Genomic DNA, 22,935 nt, shown 5'->3' with positions numbered 1-22,935 from the left:
GAGCGTGTACAGTATAAAGAGCTATTTACTGTGCATATACCTCCATGAAGGAAATTGCATTACATTTTCAATGTTTTATCCCTCCTACCTCCACTGTGCTAATTCTTGTGAGACAAGCTCTTTCGGTCACAGAGCATTTTAAGCTTAATATGGCAAGCTAAAATGAGTCTCTTTGATATAAATAGGGTCAGTATCAGTAAATCTGCCTTTGAAAAATATTATAGAGGTCAGCTGTTCCGTTCCACAGGCCTTATCAGTGTTTGAATGGTACAGATTGGGGATTTTGAAGCATCTAATGGATTTTTTGGGGTTCAAAGGATTAAAAGTGATGGAAGGACATTACTTGATGTGGCTAAATAAGATAGGGGCTGCGGGAATAGTGCTTGCTCATTCCAGCTTTTCGCTCTTTATATTCAATAAATCCCCTTCGTTCAGGGGGTCGGAAATGTAACCTTTGCAATTAGCTTGAAAAATGCCTTCAACTCTGTTCAGCCTCGCCTCTTTCCTTCGGTTTGAATCAGGAATATTGCTGGTTTGGGTAAAGCGTTTCACGCCCACTTTTGATTGAATCTTCTGTCGTCCTGATGAAATGAGAGTGGCGTGTCATTCCTGCAATCAAAATAATAACAGTTGTGCCCCGTGCTTTAGTAAACATTGAAAATGTGTGATATAAATGTCTGAGAATAGTCTCCCTGTTGATGATTGCACTTGAATTACCTTCCTGAGGAATCAAGACTCTCAGTAGTAGATGCAGTGTGGTATCTCTCTGTTAAGCTTCAAATCCTTCCTTGCACTCCCCTCGATGTTATTGCCTTTTTTAAAAGACGCTTTTGAGGTGACACCTCAGTGCTTTTGAAATAGCACACATGTCCCGCTCAGTCAGGACACGCTGTCCATTCTCTCTGATCTTCTGCTTTGTTGTTGCAGAAGTGTTGCTACTAAAAGTAAATTGATTTTAAAAGCTGCCTGTCATCTACCTGTCCAAGCATGCAGCTTTCTATTTCTCTGTCTCCTTATTTCTGTCTTTTGTGTGTCCTTCCTCTTTAACCTCTATTTTTCCAAGTGCCTTTTCTGTATTTAAAAATTAAGAAGTTTTGGGTGACAGATGGCCATATTCCAAAAACATTTCAAAAACAGAGCTGGGTAGATTACTTACAAATTGAAATCGGTTACTGATTCCAAATTACATTAAATTTTTATTTGTGACCAGAAGTCGCGTAAAATTGTCTGTCATTTACGGATTTTTTTTTTATCAATGACGGGAAAAATCTGAAGGCCGTCTGTTACTTTGACAGATTACACTGAGGGTGATCTATTGTAACTTCTAGCTGTAATTCCTACCCCTGTCCAGTTGGTGGTGAGTGCGCTCCAGTGTGGCAGCAGAGCACGGGATACAGAACAAAAAGAAAACTCTCACGAATGTTTTGCTATGTGATTAAGTTACGCACAGGCGAGTAGCCAGAAGCTACAACGATCTATCACGCCACTTTAAAGAGCGCCAAAACGGTATTTATTTCTTGAATTTCTTGAATGAAATGGACAGAATTTGAAATCTGAGACTTTGTTTCATGTCAAAAGTAACACAATGCTTGGATGGGAGGCTTCTGTTCATTCATCAATCAGTCGATTGCGATTTACAAAGCGATATTGGTTTATAAAAATGAGAATATATTAAAATTGCTGTAACTGTGGGGTGTGGTGTTGAACATGAAAAGTTAGGCAGTCTCATCTGTTCATCTGTTGTCTTTAAAATAAATGTGTAAGCCTTGTCCTGTAGGTTCATAATTAAAAATGAAAATGTTAGCAAAAATAAAAGCAACTAAACGTGTTATTATAACTAAAATATGAAATTAAAATTACGGGTAATAACAGATTATGAGGAAATTTTTACGACCCTGTCCGCCAATATATGGAAACAGATTAGACTCATTAATAATTCACACAAAAGACACCATGCACACATGCGTGTCTCAATTCACATGCATGAAACCCACGAAAAAATATATATATTCACAAAAAAACAATTCACGTGCACAAAATAAGAATATTAATTCATAAAATACGTTTCACAATTGCAAAACACAATTCAGTTTTAGCCAATCAGATCTGAGCCTGTTGAACGACCAATCATATCCCGCTGTGCATGTGCCTACCTTACGTTATGTCAACAGCGCGATTTAAAACTTGACTCTTCTCTAGTTACATCGTGTAGTAAAACTGATGAAGTTGTGATTTTCTAGGTTCATATGGCTAGGAAATTTACTCTCAGTCCAGCGTAAAAAAGGCCATACCGTGGGTGCATCAGCCGCAATAATATTACGCAGTGCCTGAAAGTGACCGGCACTAAGTTTGTGTAGATGCAGAGTTGCAGCCGGCAGAGTTGACGGCTGCGTAATATCATTGCGCCTGCTGCACCCATGGTACGGCAGCAAAGTTCCTTGATTGTTACGCTGAAATGAAAGTATAGTTCCTAGTCATATCGACCTAGAAAATCGCAACTTTCATTTTTCGTCCGTCTTTGTACAGAATGTAACTACAGAAAAGTCAAGTTTTAAATAGGAAAAATATTGGCGATTTTTTATTTTTTTCAATGTTTTTATTTTTTGCACCCTCAGATTCCAGATTTTCAAATAGTTGTATCTTGGCCAAATATTGTCCTATTCTAACCTAACAATACATACATCAATGGAAAGCTTACTTATTCAACTTTCAGATGATATATACATCTCATTTTCAAAAAATTAACCCTTATGACTGGTTTTGTGGTCCAGGGTCACATATGTATGGCTTTCTAACTTCAAGTAAATATATTAGGTGAAAGAGGATTAGGTGACAAAAAAGTTTGTGAATTTGTGCATTTTAATGCATTCGAAAAAGACAAAAGCCTTCCAAAGATGAAGAAATACATGGTAAAAACTAAATTAATAAATAAATAAAAATAAAGAGTGATAATTCAAATAAAAATCAGCGTGTTTATCAGTAGTTGATGCAATGTTGAAACACTTCTTAAACCTGAAATGATTTTTGTAAATCAGTTTTCCATGTAATCATTTACTACCAAACTCTGCCAATACACTGCAGTTTCCAGCTGAAATGAACACTAGTAGAAATAAAATGTTAATTATTGATTAGTAATCAATAATAGAACACATAGAACACTTTTGCCATAGTGCATGGGTTGTGAACAAATACATTTTGAGGTTTGCACCACTTAACCAGCTTCATATGTATGGCTTTCTAACATAGTAAACATGCTTGGTCGCTCACCTGGTACAGGGTTGCACTTGCAATGTGAAACGCTCGAGTATGAGTCCTGTGAAACACAAATCATGCTAAAAGAGCTCATAGACTGGAGTAGTTGCTTCAGCAAATGCATTTATTATCTCGTGTTTGTTTTAGTTTGGTATCATTTAGGTTTAGGGAGTAATTTCGTTTATCTAGTGCATTATTTTCAAACATTATAGAACATTAACCTTTTTGTTTATGGATGCTACATTTCCAAACAGCCATGAAACAACCAACATAATAAAATATTGATAGATTCACAAACATTAGTTTTGGATTAAACTGAATGCACTTTTAGCTCAGCTCACTGGACATTTCACTTTGAAAGTGTTGCAAGAAGTGTGCAAGAAACAATGTAATGTCATTTTTCTGAAATGTCGCCATAGGCATGTTTTTTTCCAACAAGCTTGCATTGCTAGTATAGAACAGTAGATGTTATTCAGCACATCCAAGAATATTAGTTCTCTGCCTCTAGAAATAATTTAATGTACAGCTGTCTACTTCTTCCATTTAAGAAACAGTCATTTTTACTGTTAGAAATCAATCAGTGTTTAATTAACTCAACTGTGACCTTTGCTTACAGTGAATGGCTGGTCACTGATCAAGCTCTTGCTATTGAATAATTGTCATTGTATGACCTATAAAATGAAAATAACAGAAACAGACTCTGAAAAATGTGTTCTCTCTTGTGTTTGATTTTCCAGCGTCTCTTTCGAGGCTGATCTTTCTCCTCGGCCAGTGCCTAAGGCAAAGAAAAAGAAGAAGAAGTCACAGAGGAAGAGGAGGAGACACAGGTTAGCCCACAAAACAGATAATCACCTGTGACAACAATCGTTTTTTATTCTGAGCAGTCAACAAAACTGAAAATGCCATGCAGTTCAGATAGGCAGAGCAATTTCATGCTGTATTTAATCAATATCCAACGACAGCTTTTAACACAAATACATTAGTGAACAATAAACAGTGTGTTTGTGTCATAAAGTATCCAAGCACATGATGAATGTAATGACAATAGCCATTGAACAGAACAGCTGTTCTCAGCTTGTTATGCTTTAAGGGAAGACTTTTACATTTCTTTAAATTTTAGACGCTCGGTTTTCTTGCTGCCTTTGGGTTTTCTGTGCCAGCAGATTCTCACTCACTGAATCTCATTCACTTTAAAAGCCTCTCCATCTGGAAAACAAAGTGTATCTCTTCAGTGCATATGTCTACAATTCCTTTTTATTTACTTCCTTATTATACACTGCTGTTCAGAATTTTAGGGTCAGTAACATTTTTTATGTTTTTGAAAGAAGTCTCTTATGTTTACCAAGGCTGTATTTGATCAAAAATACAGTGAAAACAGTAATATTGTTTGAAATTTGAAATCAGTAGTTTCTATTTTAATGCATTTTAAAATGTAATTTATACTCCTGTGGTGGCAAAGCTGAAATTGTAGCAGCCTTTATTCCAGTCTTTACCCACATGTTCCTTCAGAAATCATTCTAATATGTTGATTTGCTCAAAATTTTTTTTTTTTTTTTTTTTTTTTACCAGTGTTGAAAACAGTTGTGCTGCTTAATTTTTTTGCTTAAAAATTGTGTACATTATTTATATTTGAAAAGAATAATTCATTTAAATAGAATTAATAAAAAAAAAATAATTACAGTTTGGGCCAAAAGTTTACATACACCTTGCATAATCTGCAAAATGTTAATTATTTTACCAAAATAAGCATCTTGTTTTTATTTAGTACTGACCTGAATAAGATATTTCACATAAAAAACGATTACATATTTACACAGGAAAAATAATTGTTGAAATTATAAAAAAAGGCCCTGCTTAAAAATTTACATACACTTGATTCTTAATACTGTGCTGGTACCTGAATGATCCACAACTGTGTTCTTGCTGTTCTTCAGAAAAATCCTTTAGGTCCCTTCCAACAATGACTGAATGATTTTGAGATCCATCTTTTCACACTGAAGACAACTGAGGGATTCATATGCAACTATTACAGAAGGTTCAGATGCTCACTGATGCTTCAGAAGGAAACACGATGCATTAACAGCTGGGTGGTGAAAACGTTTTGAATTTGAAAATCATGGTAAATGTAACTTATTTTGTCTTCTGGGAAACATGTACGTACCTTCTGTATGTGCTGAAGAGCAGTACTAAATGAAAAAGTAAAATAAGAAAAATGTATATATCTTCATTCTGTTCAAAAATTTACACCCCCCGGCTCTTGATGCATCGTTTTTCCTTCTGTAGCATCAATGAGCAACCTTCTGTAATAGTTGCATATGAGTCCCTAAGTTGCCCTCAGTGTGAAAAGATGGATCTCAAAATCATACAGTCATTGTTGGAAAGGGTTCAAATACACAAAAATGCTGAAAAACCAAAGAATTTGTGGGACCTTGTGAAGGCCTTTTCTGAAGAACAGCAGGCAGTTTAACCGTTCAGGACAAATAAGGGACTCTATCACTAAACAAAAAAACAAAACAAAGAAGTAAAGAAATATCTTGCTCAGGTCAATACTAAATAAAAAATAACATGCATTTTGTATATACTAATTTTTGTAAAAATAATTAACATTTTGCAGATTCTGCAAGTTGTATGTTAACTTTTAACTGTTACCGTATATTTGAAATTATATAAAAGCCTTTGGAACACAGTCCAAGAATTTCATATAAGAGCAAAATTTTCCTTTCAGCGTTACTATAAAACAGTATGTTGTACGTGTATGTTGTACACAGTATGTTTCACTACATGTGACCATTTTTGATCTTCCAGATCTCCCTCCTGCAGTCCATCACCTGTGAGGAAGAAGAAGAAAAAGAAGAGCTCAAAGAAAAGGAAGCGACATAGGTAGCGATTGATTTTCACATCAGATCATGTTTGGAGGTTTGCTCTGAGTACACTTTGCTGGTGTGGTGTGGTTGTTTTGTCACGACTGCCTTTAAAGTCAGCTCCTCTCTGTCTCCAGGTCTGCCTCAAGGAAGGGACGACACAGGTAAGTTTTATATTTATGGAATGTTTTGCTTGTTTTAGTGCTCTTTCCAAGAATAAAGGGCACAGTACTTTTCACAAAGTACAGATAATACCTGATTATTATTGTTAAGTGCTCTTAAGTAGTTTATGGCTCCACGGGGAGGAAGATTTTATAGCTCAGAGTTCCTCTTTCATAGCTTAGAAGATTTGAAGGAGAGCTCAGTTATGTACCGTTTAAGTATCCTCTTTGTCTCCAATGTTAAAATTCCTTAAAGGAGAAGTCCACTTCCAAAACAAATGTTTTTTGAGGAAAACATTTCAGCATTTTTCTCCATATAATGGACTGCTATGGTGCCCTGGTTTTGAACTTCCAAAATACAGTTTAAAAGCAGCTTCAAACGATCAAACGAAAGTATATAAATTGTATTATTTTTATGAAAATAACCGATAGTTTCACTAGATAAGACCCTTCTTTCTCGGCTGGGATAGTTTACAACCGCATTTGGGATCATTTTAAGCTGCATTTAAACTGCATTTTGGAAGTTCAAAATCAGAGCACCATATCAGTCTATTATATGGAGAAAAATGCTGAAATGTTTTCCTCAAAAAACACAATTTCTTTGAAAAAAGAAAGACATGAACATCTTGGATGACAAGGGGGTGAGTACATTATATGTGAATCTTTGTTTTGGAAGTGGACTTCTCCTTTAAGAGATAAAAAGGCACAATTTTGATAGACTGTAAGGCTATAGGGATCTGAATTTACCACATACAGAAGCCATTTAATCTTATTGTTCTCTAGCAGAAACAGCAAATAGATCTCATCTGTGAATTTTCTTCCTATGGGACTTTTAATTTAAATCTAATCGATAGTTTTCCTCCTACTTTACAGTGGCTCGAGTCCCAGACGTAAAAGAAAGGAGGACAAAAAGCATAAAAAGAGGTTGGTGATTTCAAAATGTGCCTTAATAATTTAAAACCCATCATCTTACACTTCAGCTGAAAGTATTCAAGCACTGACAGTTTATTGAGTTACATTCAAGCTCCTCTGTGGTTTATCCTTTAGTGTCAAAAGCTTAATGCATTCTACAGTATGAGGCACCTGCATGACCTCTCATGCACAAGAGTCACATACTTTAGATTAGATTACGGTGTATTGACAGCCGCACCGTAGTGCACCTCAGCTCCTCTCGGAGAGTGCTGTTATTGGCTGCTTTTGTCGTGTGGTCTCTCAAACTGAAGGAGGGCCGGTGCAGTCTGAGAGCAGCTCCTCACTGAAGCAGGCAAGCAGCCAGAGAGACAGAAACATGAACCAATTTCACGGCGCTAGTCTGCTACACACACAGCCAGAGAAGAAGTGCCTCGCTGGGCTTCTGATCCTTAGAACGTTCAGGTTTTGTGAGTGTGTTAAATCAGTGGATCTCTAGTGGTTTCGCTTCACGACCCAGGACTCCAAATTCTTTGTCCTTTGCAACTGAATTGCACTTATACGGAAACTGTTTACTTAAGCTTTAATTTCCGCCTTATTTATTTTTACATGTTATGATATACTGATGCTGAGGACGATTTTGGAAACAGGACATGAGAATGTTATCTGCAAAAGTGGGTTCATTCCATTTGGAATTGCTATTTTTTGATGTACTAGCTATAAAAGCTGGTGTTTGAAGTGTATTAATTAATCTCAATCTATTAAACGTGGTCTACTCCTTCATAATGTACAGTTTGTTGTGCAGCTAGATTCAATTTTAAACTTTAATTGAAATCACTCTGTAATCTCATGTGAATCTGCACTTAACTACTGAGCGTGTGACTAAACTGTCTCCATTTCTGACTCAATTAACACTGTTTTACATGTGCCACATTAATTTATAACACTTCAGAGACATTCACACAAAAAGCTCTGACTCTTCCTAGGGTGTTATGTCATGTTTTGTATTTTCTTACGGCATTGTAATTACTCTTTTGCTCACTGCTAGCTCTCTTTCTCTCTCTATCACTGTCACGATAAGATAAGAGGTGTAATGGGAATGTAATGTAAATTTGAATCTTGATGTTGCTGTCCCAGCACAAAATAGCATAATAGTTTCCTGCATGTATGTCTCTATTGGTTACCCTTCAGGGCAAGGAGCCACTCTCATCGCAGACACCGGCGCCGGAAAGCAGAAATTAGGAGTTCTTCCTGCATGGAAAACAGGTACAGTTGTGACCTTACGACTGAATAATTGGGAAAAAGGCAAATTTAAATGTAAAATTCAGTGTAACTCCAAGTCTGAAACCGAAGGCAGCTGCTGTGTTTTCCAGTCTATCAGTGACATTATAACATCACATCTAATGATCTAAAACAAATTTGAGTAGGAATAGAATACAGTAGAATCCGAAGTTGACACACACTCATTCATATGCACATTCCCACATTCATACAGATTAGAATGTTTGTTTTTAGAACATTTTAAATGTACGACAGCATTTCAGTGCCACGTTAAAAATTCAAAAAATTTTAAACTATTAGAATAAAATCGAAATATTTTGAGAATAATTTTGTACTTTGTTGCTTTTAATGTAACACAGCTCAGCTTTCAAATTCTGTCAGTTTTATCACAAATACAAATTATAAATGTGTTTTTCCTCTTTATTTCAAGTTTATAGCACAATATAAACGTGAAGGAACATCAGTAGGAATGAAAAAAACATTATAGCCTAATTTGATTAAACAAATGTCTCACCGTAATCAGAAAGATGTTTGATTCACATGCCGCTTAAACTGAGGCGATTACAGCAATCTGTTGCGCCACATTAAAGAGTGTGAAAAACACATTTTTGTAATAGACACATTGTTTGTATTTTGCTATAAAACTGACAGTTTTGAAAGCTGAGACTTTGGAATGTCCCGGTGCTCCCAATCCAGGCCATATGCATGCGCAATAGGCTAGAATATCTCAGAATATTATAACTTGAATCTTGTAATTGCTACAAAGTAATTCTCGTAATTTTGACTTTTTTCTTAAAATATTTGGACTTTTTCATAATTTTGACTTTATTCTCGAAACACTTCGACTTCATTCTCATAATATTGACTTTATTTTCAAAACATTTCGAATTTATTCTCTTAATGTTGACCTTATTGTCAAAATATTTTGACTTTAAAGTCGAAATTACGAGAATAAAGACTAAATATTTTGAGAATAAAGTCAAAATGTTTTAAGAATAAAGTTGAAATGAAAATTAAATCATAGCAATAAAAGTTATAGCCGACTGCACATGCAAATAGCCCAGATTGGGAGCACTGGGAAAAGTTGCCAGGTCACCGGAATATATTTGAATATATGTGGGATTTTTAGCAGAAATCATTCCATGTGTCATATACTTGCAGGGACAGTATGCTTGAAAATAATATTTCACATCTTCAAATGCATTCGTTATTTGCCCCCAATAGTAATAAGCTTTGTGCTTTTGGTACTTTTAATATAAAACAAAGCCTCAGCTTTCAAAATCTGGCAGTTTTATAGCGAAATACAAACAATGTGTATTGCAATAATGTGTTTCTCAAGAGGAAAAAGTCGAAGTATTTCGAGAATAAAGTCGAAATTACGAGAATAATGTCCAAATATTTTGAGAGTAAAGTTGAAATTCTTTATTCTCAGAACTTCATCTTTTTTCCTGTAATATTTTGACTTTATTCTCATAATTTTGACTTTATTCTTGAAATATTATGACTTTAATCTCGTAATCTTCTACTTTATTTTATTTTTTTAACATGGCACTACATGAGCGTTCCAAAAATTAAAAAAAAAAAAAAGAAGTTTTGGTCTTTTGGAAGATTGTTGAGGGGTCAGAGATATTCATGGCTTCATGCTGGCCAGTCAGGTTTTTTATCTTATCAGTGAGCGTCCGGTGGCACTGTGGCGATGACTGATAAAGGTAGAGGTGACACAGAGGAAACTCTTTTATCTGCCTCTCACAGCTGATGTCCAACATTTGGCGAGTAGATCAATGGAAACGGGAAAGGGAATGAAATTTGAGATCTTGCCCCCGTGGACGGTTGCGCTTCTTTGGAGTGGGTTATGGGGTGATGGGGTTGAGGTACTGTAGGGAATAGTGATGAAATAAAGTTTCAGGTGTAAATCTGTTTTCTTTGATAGTAGGTGTCAGTGAAGATTGCCTGTAAAGCATATAAATGTCAATCCTGCTGATTGCCCATGTACAGAGATTATGACAAATGCTCAAACAACTTTTTGATTTGTTCCTTATTGCACAAATGAGTGTAGTTCATGAGATGTAAAATAGGATCATTTTGTAATAAGTCAAAGGCTTATTTTTTAAAATACATTTTGAATTAGATGAACGCATCAGAGTGATCACAGACACAGTCGTTTTTCATGCATTAAATTGGCCTCAAACGCTCTCCCAGGTATCACCACTCTGATTACCTCATCAGTACTTCATACAAAAGCCGCTATCATTCATTCATCGCAGAATTTCTGCCATTTTCAAGAGTGGAGAAAAGCGAGCTCAGGTTTCAAATTGAAATAATCTTAAGCTGGAGATGATTGCTTTTAAATCCCTAACTGATCTCTCCATTATTTGGAATTTCTTAGGGATATTCAAAGGACGAAATCATAATAGAAAGTGAGCATAGTGAAGCTTTACATGGTTTCAGGAGTTGAAAAGGCACAGAGAGCCCACTCACTCCACACAACAGGAACAATGGCCGTCGGTTCCCATTCCAGTGAATCCTCATTCGCTTCACAAAGACCTATTACAGATAATCTATGTCCCAAGCTGGTATAATTGGCATGTCCTTTCATAGGAAACCATTTTATTTCACCTAAGCCTGTGCAGATCAGAAGAACTAGACAATCATGGAAGACAATGAAATTGAAGTCAGTTGTTTAAGTAAATGGACATTAGCTGGATCGCTCTTCAATTGCTATTTTAGCAGAAATATAATAGCGGTAGATTCAAAAGCTTTCGCTTAATGGGTTCTTTTGACAAAGTGCTTTCTTTTTTGCCACTTTCTTTGATGCCCCTCTCATTTTCCATATGTTAACCTGTGGAGGATTCACCTTTCCACCTCACTGCCTAAATACTGTAGAAAAGGAAAACCGACGAATGACTATTACATCTTTGCTGTTCCACATTATGATTTTATTGCTACTGTTGTAAAGGTGCCGTGAGCATTATCTTGATAAGCTAAAACGGCTCTACTTACAGTGCTATGTATATTTAATGTGAGTATGAATATTTTAATTCCTCCTTGGGGTGAAGGGGCTGTTAACAATGATTTCATGTGCTTTGTGTATGTAGATATGAAGACTGTGAAAAATCTGGTTTCCAAGATGGTGGCCATTCATCAGCTGTCCACGGAGGCAACGCATGCAGGTCGGCAATCAAGCTGACCAGTAAAATCTCCTCTAAGTGCTGCTGCCACTTTTCTGAAAGCACCGTAAGTGTTTCTGATGGCTACCTGATGCGCTTATAGTGCCGAACTCTTGCTCAGTTTAAGGCCCTTGTGAAACCGTTGATTTCTTTTTGCTTAATAGGTGTCAAGACCAAAAGTGATGTTGTTTTACACTTACCTGTTAAACTAATGGTTTTGAAAGTCAGCTAGTACACATTTTTTTTCCACCATGGAAAAATATTTAGTGTGATTTATGTGTATGTTTTTTAGTGCTTTTACAATAACTGTGGGGAGGATTTGGATTGAAGCTAGCCATGGTTAAGCGTAAAGGCATAGCGTTTTTAATTCTTACAGATGATGTTTTTCTACAGTATTTTTTGTTTTGAAAATTGGCTAATATTGCATTGCCATTTCTTTTTTAATGAGAACAATAATCACCATTGTAGCAATGCCTTTGAGTGAGGTTGTTTTGGTGGCTTGAATTTTCAACCAACATGAGATTTGCATATTGCACACATGCTTGACACACAATTCAAACTTAAGTTAATTAACTTTTTAATGAGAGTGCTTTTCGAGTGTTTTCCGCTCTCAGTAATTACACTTGTTAAAAGTGACATGCACCCTACTGCCACACTCTAAATGCATCCACTCCAACCAGAAATATCACACATTATTCAATAAATACAAGTTTACCATTACTAAAGAACATGGTCCCAGGGAGTAGTCATATAATGTCATAATTTAATGTTAATAATTAACCCCTGTGCGTCAATAAAAAAAGTTACACATAGGTCCTTAGTGGACAATAATGTCTATGTCAAAAAACTGTCATAATAATTTGAAGCTCTCGTTTTAAAGAAGACCCATGGCAGATTATTGTTGAAGTAGAAAAAGTGTAAAAAATGAAACAAACAAAAAAAAAAGTTATAGAGGTTTAGGTTTATGAAAATGCTTTATGAACAATATTTTATATGAAATATATATTTTATGAAATATATTGAACCTGCTAGAAAATCAAAGCCATACATCTAAACAAGTTGTGTTCCAAATTTGAGGTTGAAAAATAAGCTTTCAGGAAGATTTTGTTTGGGTGCAGTACCAAATTTTCCCCATTAGATTTCCCCATTAGACACGCATACAAACCACACTTTGACACTCTGCTTTATTGGCCAAATCTAAAAAAAATGCCACCATCTGGTAAAACAAAAAACAGAATGAAAGCCTATTAACAAAAACTGCATCATTTTACAGTTAAATGGCACTGTGATTAAAAATAGCAGTTTTAATGGGTTTCAGTGGGGATGTTTTTGTCCTTAAGGTCCTGAGAGGAACTTTTTTTTGTACATAGTGCAAAATAGATTTATTAAAGGAAATGGGTGAAATAGTAAAATTACAATAAAAATACACACTTGTGCCAAAATATATGCAGCTGGCAATAACACAGGCAAAATTATCCAAAAAACAAAACTGAAAAGGACAAAAATGTCAAAAAGGTCGCACAAGGGTTAACCTAAACCTACATAATGCCTTACTATCAGAAACCTTTAAAGGGAACCTCGGGTATTAAGACTTGCAAGGCTTAATATAACATAAATGATGTCTCTTATAGAAATATGTAGTAGAAAACCCATGAAAGATTTACGTTATTTAAAAAATCCACCTTGTTTTATGCACGTTTTGGACACATTTGGGGGTGCCATTATGCAGTTAGTAAGCAACTAGCACTACCTGTTGCTATTTTTACCGCAACACAACACAGAAAACATACTGATACGATGACCACAGCTACTGAAAGAGTTTACATGTGGTGATGCATATAAGCGTAAGCTTATGCCAAATACCGTACCATCAGTTTTCCTCACAAGGGGTATAAACGCCCCTGGATATTGAGTGAAATCCACGCTGAGAAACTCCTTCAGTGGCTGCGTCGGCATGTTTACATCCTGCCAGGATGGCATCTAGCGCTTCTTGTCTCTGCCGTTTGTAAGCTCTTTCAGTAGCTGTGGTCTACTAAAAGCTTCAAAGGCATCAGGGCTAAAGGAGAGAACAAAGATGCAGGTCTTTAGGAAGTTTTATTCATCCACAGGCATCTTCCCATCTTCTTTTCTTCTCTTCTTATCGCTAGGAAAGCAGTGAAGACTTACATTGTTGCTCTTCGACTGAAAATTACAACCAAAAGCCGCACAATGTGGCATCATATCAGTATTTTATTTCTCTAATTGTTCTGCAGTAAAAATAGCAATAGGTAGCGCCAGTAGCTCGCCATTGTATGTCATCAAAATAATGGCGCCCCCCATAGTCCAAAATATGTATAAAACAATGTGGGTTTTTTAAAACAACGTCTTTCATGGGTTTTCAACTACATATTTCAGTAAGAGACATCATTTACGTTACACTAAGCTATACAAGTCTAAATACCCGTGGTTCCCTTTAAATAAACTTAGGATCATACCTTTGAAGCCTTTGGTGATCATTTGTATGCGTGGCAGATAAATCACTTTTCCTGACAAAATCATTAATGCTCTCTAGTCTGTTAATCATTGCTGATATTTTTGTCTTGTGCTATGATGATTAAAGAAAATATTCCTTCCACTGATTTTTGTTGACAAAAAAAGTCTCTTTTGAAGAAAAAATACTTTTTTTTGAGATACATTGCAAGGTTGGTTAGCAGTGGCCTTTTTTGTTTAAATAAAAAGTATGCTTTGCTCTGGTGTGGTTTGTTTCATATACTGAAGCTTGCAAAAAGCTGATGCCCTAAAGAATAAAATCTATACATAACCTGCACATAATTGTTTCAGTCTCACTTCACAGCTAGATCATTACAAACAACCACCAGGCTCTATCAGAGTTGTGCAAATTCACCCATAAACCAGAATTTAATTGCTTTTTTGTGCCACTGTAGCAAACTAAACTTTTATTGAAGCTTAGCAGCTTCTTTCCATTTTTTTCCATGAAGGATGTAGAGTCTATTTGAAATCATTCCATCAGTCCCACAGTAAAAAATGAGAGCTAATTTAAGACCTACAGGTGCACAACAAAGGTAAAGAAAAAGGCTCATGCCGGTACGAGTTGGATTTAAAGAGAAGAGAGGGTTATTGTCTTTTTCTTGCACTTTACCACTCTAATGATGCACTTATGTCACCCGCTCTTCCCTTTTTCTTACACCTTACCTACTTAAGGAGGAAGTCTTGATTGGTAAGTCGATGCTATCCGCAGATTTAGGGACTTACTGTAGGCCGCTGGTGGACTGTAAAATCTCTTCCGACAGGGGACTAAAGCAGAAACATGTTCTTTTTGTTTTTCTCAAGGATTTACCTAGTTAGAGTGATGGAGATATTTCTTTTGTCTGCAACCCTTTTCATATAATTCTATTATGTTTTACTTAAGCCCATTCTGTGATGTCTGTTCAATGTTCTTTAAAGGAAAACTACTTTCAAATTGGGGATTTCTGTTTCCTTTTACTCTCTCTTTCTTCTAACATAAAAGTATAGCTGGAAGTTTATTCATGTAGGTTCTTTTCTCTTTTTTTTTGATCTGGATGTTTCTTTAATTTGCCTCTTTCATAAGCGTTGGTTCATTGTTTATTTTCTCTCTTCAGTCTCTATTTCATTAGTTTCTTTTGTAAGAGTTCTTGCTTTGTTCTTCTCCTTTCTTTTCTGATTTCTCGCATGTGACAGATTTGCATGGCGTTTTTAATCTTTTAGTTTCTGTCCCAAAACTTGATTAATTTTCTCTCTGTGCTCTGTAGGGACGTATGTGCCTTTTAAAGAGTACTCAAACTGCATCATGCAGGTAGCAGATTATTGATGTGGCCTTGAGTTTCTGTAGAAAAACAACAACTTTGCTTTGTCTGCTTACAGGTCTCACCGTCACGCCCTGGGGTTGAGGGTTTAAGCAAAATGGTGATCGTCCAGGACTCAATATCCAGTAAGGGCAAAGGACATGCAGATTACGATTCGGGAAATGACACGTCCTCTCCACCCTCAAGTAAAACTGGCATCACAAAGTCAAAGGTTACCGGAAACGGAAAGTTTTCGTGTCAGGATCTGACTTCTCCTGAGAAGCTTAGGCTAGGCGATGGGGACAATGCCTCTGATTCAGGCAACTCACTAACCAGCTATGACTCTCTGGGTAAACCAGTGCTCAAAGAACATACCCTACACAGCTCTGTCTTCAACAAGCTCAAAGGGTGAGGCTGAATGCATTTTACATCAACTTTACATCTGTCTTGATTCTGTTACAGTTACAATAACTGTAAGTAAAAATAATATATGGATACATCAAATGTATGTTTATGTAAAACATGACAACCACTAAAGAATGACTTTTCAAATAAAATAAAATATATATTTTTAAAGTTTACGTTCAACTAATAATGTTAATGATGAGAAATATTTTTATGACAACAGTAACAGTAACAGTAAGTTTGTGGGGGTTTTTTTATATTTTATTTCAGTTAACATTTGTAGGTTAAGTTTTGGCTGACTATAATAACCCTGGTACAGAGTGCAGACACGGTCTGCAACTATATCTTTTTTTACAGTTGAAGTCAAAAGTTCACAAAATGTTTCTGCAATTTTTTTTTTTAAATAAGAGGGATCATACAAAATGCATGTTATTTTTTATTTAGTACTGACCTGAATAAGATATTTTACATAAAAGACATTTACATATAATCCACAAGAGAATATAGTAGTTGAATTTATAAAAATGACCCTGTTCGAAAGTTTACATACTCTTATATTCCTAATACTGTGTTGTTACCTGAATGATTCACAGCTGTGTTTTGTTTTTTTGTTTAGTGATAGTTGTTCATGAGTCCCTTGTTTGTCCTGAACAGTTAAACTGCCCACTGTTCTTCAGAAAAATCCTTCAGGACCCACAAATTCTTTGGTTTTTCGGCATTTTGTGTTTCCAACAATGACTGTATGACTTCGAGATCCATCTTTTCACACTGAGGACAGCTGAGGGACTCATATGCAACTATTACAGAAGATCCATGCTTCTGAAGGAAAAACTATGCGATGATGATGCATATCCGGGGGGTGAAAACTTTTGAACAGAGTGAAGATGTGTACATTTTTCTTATTTTTCTTATTCTTAATTATATATATTTTTCATTTAGTACTGCCCTTTGGAAGCCACAGAATATACTTACATGTTTCCCAGAAGACAAAATAAGTTCAGTCTAACCCTGATTCTCAAATTCAAAAAGTTTTCACCCCCCGGCTCTTAGTGCATCATGTTTCCACCTGAAGCATCAGTGGGTGTTTGAAACTTCTGTAATAGTTGAGTTTGAGTCCCTCAGTTGTCCTCACTGTGAAAAAAATGGATCTCAAAATCATACAGTCATTGTTGAAAGGGGTTCAAATACAGAAAAATGCTGAAAAACCAAAGAATTTGTGGGACCTGAAGGATTTTGCCTGAGAAAAGCAGGCAGTTTAACTGTTACTGTGGACAAACAAGGGACTCATGAACAAAATAAATAACATGCATTTTGTATGATCACTACTTTTTTGGTAAAATAATTTCCATTTTGCAGATTCTGCAAGTTGTATGTAAACTTTTGATCTCAGCTGTATATTGTGAAGTAATAAAGTAGGGGTCTAAAATAATTTCCCTCTTATAATTGCAGTGAAGAAACGGGCAGGTACTCTGATTTGGAGAAGACACAGCCTCTGGGTCTCGTCGCTGATAGGAATCGGAGTCCGTCTTATGATAGACATCAGGATCGAACGAGGTCCCGCAGCAGAAGCATATCATCCCAAAGCAGATACTCAGGGCGCTATTCCAGAAGCCGATCCCTGTCCTCAGGGAGGAGGTGGGTCACACAGCTGCTATTTATAGTAGAAACCACAACACTGATTTGAAGCATTCGATTTAATTGCAAACCTTTATTTTTGTATCTGACAATATCATCTCCCCCGGCTCATTTACAGATCATATTCCCGTTCATCCAGTTATTCGCTGGATTCACGTAGAGACAGTCTGTCTAGTGCGAGCAGCTACCGCAGTCTAAATTACTCACGGTGCACACCAGACAGGTGAATTTCAGCTAAAAGATGTTTATTTTTCACTTGAAATAATTGTTTGAAAATGACTGTGACTTTAATTACATACATGCTCACACCTTTTTTTATGTGTGGATGAAAAGGTTTCGACAGCGGAAAAGAGACTGCAGTTCCTGCAAGAGCAGAAAGCACAGCAGGAGAAGACCTTGTTCTCCAATGAGGAAGAGAAGAAGAGATTCCCCCAGTCACCTAGAAGCCCGTAGAATTACAAGGTCTGTTCTTACAGAACTACTTGTGTTACAACACAAGCTAACAACCCACTGTATGAATCATGAATGGAAGCTGCTCCGCTGATCTTTCTTTGCAGATCAGCAAACCCAGACATGGGTTTACTAAATGTAGGGACAAATCTATGGAAAACTGCAGAATGAATTTAAACATGGTAAAACAAATAAATTCTTCAGTTTTAATGTTTTTAAAGATATCACTTCTGCTCACCAAGCCTGCATTTATTTGATCCAAAATACAGCAAAAAGTATAATATTGTTAATATTTTAACTATTGCTTTCTATTTAAGTATATATTTTAAAATGTAATTTATTCCTGTGATCAAAGCTAAATTTTCAGCATTGTTAATCCAGTCTTTAGTGTCACACGGTCCTTCAGAAATCATTTCAATGTGCTGATTTGCTATTGTTGTTGGTGAATAGAAAGATCCAAAGATCAGCATTTAATAAACAGCTTTTGTAACATTATACACTATACCATTTAAAAGCTTGGAGTCAGTATAATTGTTTTATGGTTAAGCAATTATAGAAATTAATACTTAATTCTCAAGAATTATTTTTTTTTTTTTTTGTGTTAAACATTTTAGATTTGCCAAAAAACACTAACACGCATAAGAAAGGGAAAAAAATATGGCAAAGTATAACTATGTATATATAAATATATACAACAAATGCCAGGATCTGCCCAGGATCATGAAACAAAAGAGAAGAAAAATGCGATTGTAATTGTAAAATTAAGTGATAAAGTAACATTTCTTAATACTATCAGTGTTGAAAACAATTGTATTTTATTATTTTTGTGGAAACCTTGATTCATTTTTTGATCAAATGAAAATTCAAAATAACAGTTTATTTGAAATAAAAATCTTTGCTGTCACTTTTGATCAATTTAATGCATCTTTGCTGAATATATGTATTAATGAATCATGTGACACTGAAGACTGGAGTAATGCCTGCCAAAAATTCATAAAAATGTAAGTGCTGTCAATTGATTAAAAAATTAACTAATTAATCACATATGTTTTTTCCTGAAATAAATCATGATTAATCCCACCTAACATTAAGTTAAATATGCTTTCATATTGCAATAATCTCACATTAAATCTTCAAACTAATGTAGAAACAATATATATATATATATATATATATATATATATTTTAATATTTGTTTAATGGCATCTTTTTTTATGACTGAAGGTGAGTATCACTGATACCAATATTACTGATATCAGAATTCTTCTTTTTTCCTAATTTTAAACTATTGACTATAACCATTCAACATTACAGTATAATTAAGAGCTATCTATTTTAACATTTATTAGACTTAAAAATAACAAATTCTAATTTAAGCGAACTTAAAACAATCTTTACATACAGAAATTGAATAAAGTTATCAAACACTAAATTCTAAATTAAATCTAGATGAATCCTTAAAGCTACAAAAGTTAATGATTTCCTCTTTTTTCTTTTGTTCTTTAATTAACAGACATCACAGCACCTGGGTTAATTAGGTTATTTGGCTGCTATTACTTTAAGAGCTTCCACCACTAAACGTTACGTGGATCTGACGCACATGCTTGTAGTTTTATTCACGCTTTAATATGAAATGATACAGGCTATCAAAGTGCGTGTGCTACGAGCACAGTATAATGGCTGACATATGGCCTGACGACATCACATCTGACCCCAGTTCTGTTGTTCTACTGAAGCTCCCTCATCACCTATAGACGTTCTGCATCTAAGTCGCAATTCTTGTCAAGAAAAAAAGAGACAGCAGCAGTTGTGAGTGGGGTGGACAATCCTAGCTCCACCCCTGGGTTAAATATTTTTAACGCTGTTAAACTGGAAAAATTTATCGCCTGCATTGAAGCGCTAATATTTCATTGTTTGTATTCTCTTTCCGCATGCCTTCTTGTCCTGCACAGTGCCAGAAAGAGGCCGATCCCCTACTACCGTCCCAGTCCCTCCATCAGCAGCCGCTCCTCCAGCCTCCTGTCCTGGCGCCTGTTTTCTCTCAGTCGCAGTCGCAGTCGCAGTCGTTCGCGGAGTCGCAGCCGGAGTCGCAGTCACACGTATTCTTCATACAGGAGCTACAGTCGCAGCTCATCGTGGAACTCTATATATAGCAGACGCGGTCGCAGTCGGAGCAGAAGCTATGACTCAGTGGTGAGCTATAGCAGAGCCCGTCGCTAATTTACGGATGAAGCAGAAGCCGGAATGCTGAGCTACAGCACAATCCCAGGACCACATCTTACTGTAACTGGAAGTGAAATGGAGCAGCACTGAGAACATGCTGTGCTTAGATGTGGAACACCAGGCAGTGACAGGATCATCTGTTCAGTGTCAGATAAGACTGAAGCTTTCCATATTGTTGTGTACTAAACTGTGTGCTTTCATCCATCCCGCTCAAAGGAAAGCTTGTCTATCAATCTCAAAGCCTGCTGTTGTAGGAAAGGCCGGTCTGGAGGTTTCAATATGTGCGCTGCAATCTGTGAGTTCTGCTATACCTTGTTCGTGTGAGGATATTGTTAGTCATTTATCAGAACAGCCGTAGTAGATAAAAGGAAGTGCGGGGTCACTCACGAGACGCTCATAACCTTGACTGTAAAAGCCCATGTATGAATCTATTGTATTTTTGTAGTGTGTTTTCTTTTTTTTATAGGAGGTGTCAATGGCGCTGGAGGAGAAAGATTTATTGCTTCCATAAGAGCTTTTACTGAGAGCAGCCGCTTCTGCGTTGCACACACCTTCACTTTGAAAAATGTGCCATCCGAATCGGCCCCACCGGCATAGGCACACCCCATCAGCCCAAATGCCAGCTTTATTTATCTTCTGTTGAACTGGAAAACAATTCAAATGTCATTGGCTGTGATGGAGATGATGATGATGGTGGTGGACAATCAAAATGCAGCGGATGTGCTCCTCCGGTGGGAACCGTTTTGCAGGTCCAGCTGTCTGTACTGGGTTACCAAATATGTTAAAGTACATATTAATCTTGCAGGCCTCAAGAGGCAGAATGAAGATATTTATAACCATAGGATTCGAGGCTGAATCTGAGTGCACAAAGAAAAGGTACATTTTCCATGTCCTATTGTTTTCAAGATTCAAAGCACTGCTATATACTTAATAATTATTATTATTGTTATGTCATTTTTGAAATGCATAACCCCTGAGCTGTGTTAAATTGTATATTCTTTTTAAATAATTTATTCTTTTAATGCCAAGTTTTTTGTATTTCTATCTGTGATCATTTCTGTTAGGTCTGCGGTACAAATATTTATTATTTACATCTCTTGAATTATTTATAAGGTAAAATCTTTAATATTCACATCGAAAATCAGTTATTTCTGACTCATTTCTGTTCATTTGCCTCGAAACCCCAAAGTTTAAACATCCAGTCCTGCACTAATTAAATCACACACTTCGCATACTGTAAATGACGATGATATTTATAAATATGAATGTTTTTAAAGCATATTTATTGGTTGCACATCAGTGCAACAGCAGAGAAACTATTACAGAGTAGAAAAAATGAAGACGGCTGTCAAGAAATCAATCAGATGGGCTAGATCAAAGATATATATTTGGTGTGCGATACGGCTTGATGAAACGGCGTGTAAAAATCATCACCTTCATCCCGACAGATGATGGCAGTTTCTTTGTTTCCGTGTCATAAAGTCTATTGGAGTGCTTGTTAAACGAAGGCATGGTGATCTCTATGCACTGTACATTATTAGCTGTCTGACTGTTGTGAATTCTGACACTTGTACAGATAATAAGTCGTAGATGACGGAGGAGAAACTTGAAGTGTATCACAAATGTTTTATCTTCTTGAATTCATCTTGTTCTCTCGTCTCAAACCGTAAATGAGTTTAGTAAATGATTATGTAAATCTGTTGTGTAAATATGCAGACGTTTAGTGCGGCAATATTAGGCATGGGCTTTATTTATTGAGATGGAGTAGTGATGCTGACTGTTTACAAGGCTGGCTTTCTAATTTACATAATTTGCATTCCCTCTAAAAAACTAAAAATGCTGAAATGTTGCCATGAATCCAACCTATTTTGGTCAAAACGTGTTACAGAGGATGCCATTGGCTGCCGTAATTACAAAATATGATTGCAATATCCTGTAATACAAGTATTTAATTTATTTTTGCACAGAATGAGCGGTGAAGATATAAAAACAAGCAAGTCTGTGATTTAGCACAAAGATAAAATTCTCCAGACTGGAAGATTATGTCAAGAACATTCTACAAATTTCCCACCTATGTATATACACTGTTGTCTATGTGCACAAGAATATCAATGTCTCCCTTGCTGAAGTAAATTAATGACTAGTTCTCTGTGGTCTGATTATGTAATGATATTCAAAGAGTTCTAAATAAATTATTCATCTAATTAATTCATCCAATATTTTGCTTCTTTAAAGTTGCACTCTCTTTATTCACACTGAAATGATTTCTTTGTGTTCACAATTTGTACCTTATTCTTCAACGAGGAAGCCTATGGGCAAGACTTTCAGTTCATTAGCTGCCATAGAGGGTCTGCACTTACGACTTGGTCAGTAACCCGGATGCACGGCTATAGTGGCAATACTCGGATGTAAACAACAGTATGGATTGCACGATTAATGTACTACTGAATACGTTGTTCTGCTCATTTAATTTTATAAACCACAGAAAAACATGTGGAATGTGCTAAATCATATAGAGAAGAGTGCAATATTTTGACAAACTAAAGTTAATAGGTGTTAAGATCAACCAAGCAGTATTAAGATATTAGCCTGATATTTCACCTACCTGAGTGGAAATGATAAGAACAAACACAAATGTTGTCAAGATTCTTGCCTTGGAAATCCTGGTTTGGTTTGGCCACAAACGCCTTTGTTTCTCAGACAGTTTTTTGCACTCTTCTTCTTGATTTGTTATAACTTTTGGCAGTCCGTAGTACTCCAAGTGTTTTTCCTGATCCGACTGATTAGT

General features: G+C 36.0%; 1 protein-coding gene across 1 annotated transcript in view; it reads left to right on the top strand.

Moving 5' to 3' along the window:
• srrm4 (serine/arginine repetitive matrix 4) overlaps nucleotides 1-21,342 on the top strand; it is a 63,389-nt gene extending 42,047 nt beyond the window's left edge. The window contains exons 3-13 of the mRNA XM_051110674.1: nucleotides 3,990-4,079; nucleotides 6,058-6,132; nucleotides 6,251-6,277; nucleotides 7,148-7,198; nucleotides 8,375-8,449; nucleotides 11,560-11,698; nucleotides 15,514-15,842; nucleotides 17,289-17,474; nucleotides 17,593-17,697; nucleotides 17,808-17,936; nucleotides 19,877-21,342. Coding sequence (XP_050966631.1) covers nucleotides 3,990-4,079; nucleotides 6,058-6,132; nucleotides 6,251-6,277; nucleotides 7,148-7,198; nucleotides 8,375-8,449; nucleotides 11,560-11,698; nucleotides 15,514-15,842; nucleotides 17,289-17,474; nucleotides 17,593-17,697; nucleotides 17,808-17,936; nucleotides 19,877-20,144 — 1,474 coding nt within the window. The 3' untranslated portion in view covers nucleotides 20,145-21,342. The remainder of the gene's footprint in view (nucleotides 1-3,989; nucleotides 4,080-6,057; nucleotides 6,133-6,250; nucleotides 6,278-7,147; nucleotides 7,199-8,374; nucleotides 8,450-11,559; nucleotides 11,699-15,513; nucleotides 15,843-17,288; nucleotides 17,475-17,592; nucleotides 17,698-17,807; nucleotides 17,937-19,876) is intronic.
• Nucleotides 21,343-22,935: the final 1,593 nt, after the last annotated feature.

Source organism: Labeo rohita, chromosome 5 (assembly GCF_022985175.1).
Source record: "Labeo rohita strain BAU-BD-2019 chromosome 5, IGBB_LRoh.1.0, whole genome shotgun sequence".
Classification (NCBI taxonomy): domain Eukaryota; kingdom Metazoa; phylum Chordata; class Actinopteri; order Cypriniformes; family Cyprinidae; genus Labeo; species Labeo rohita.
This window is presented reverse-complemented; position numbering and strand designations above follow the sequence as displayed.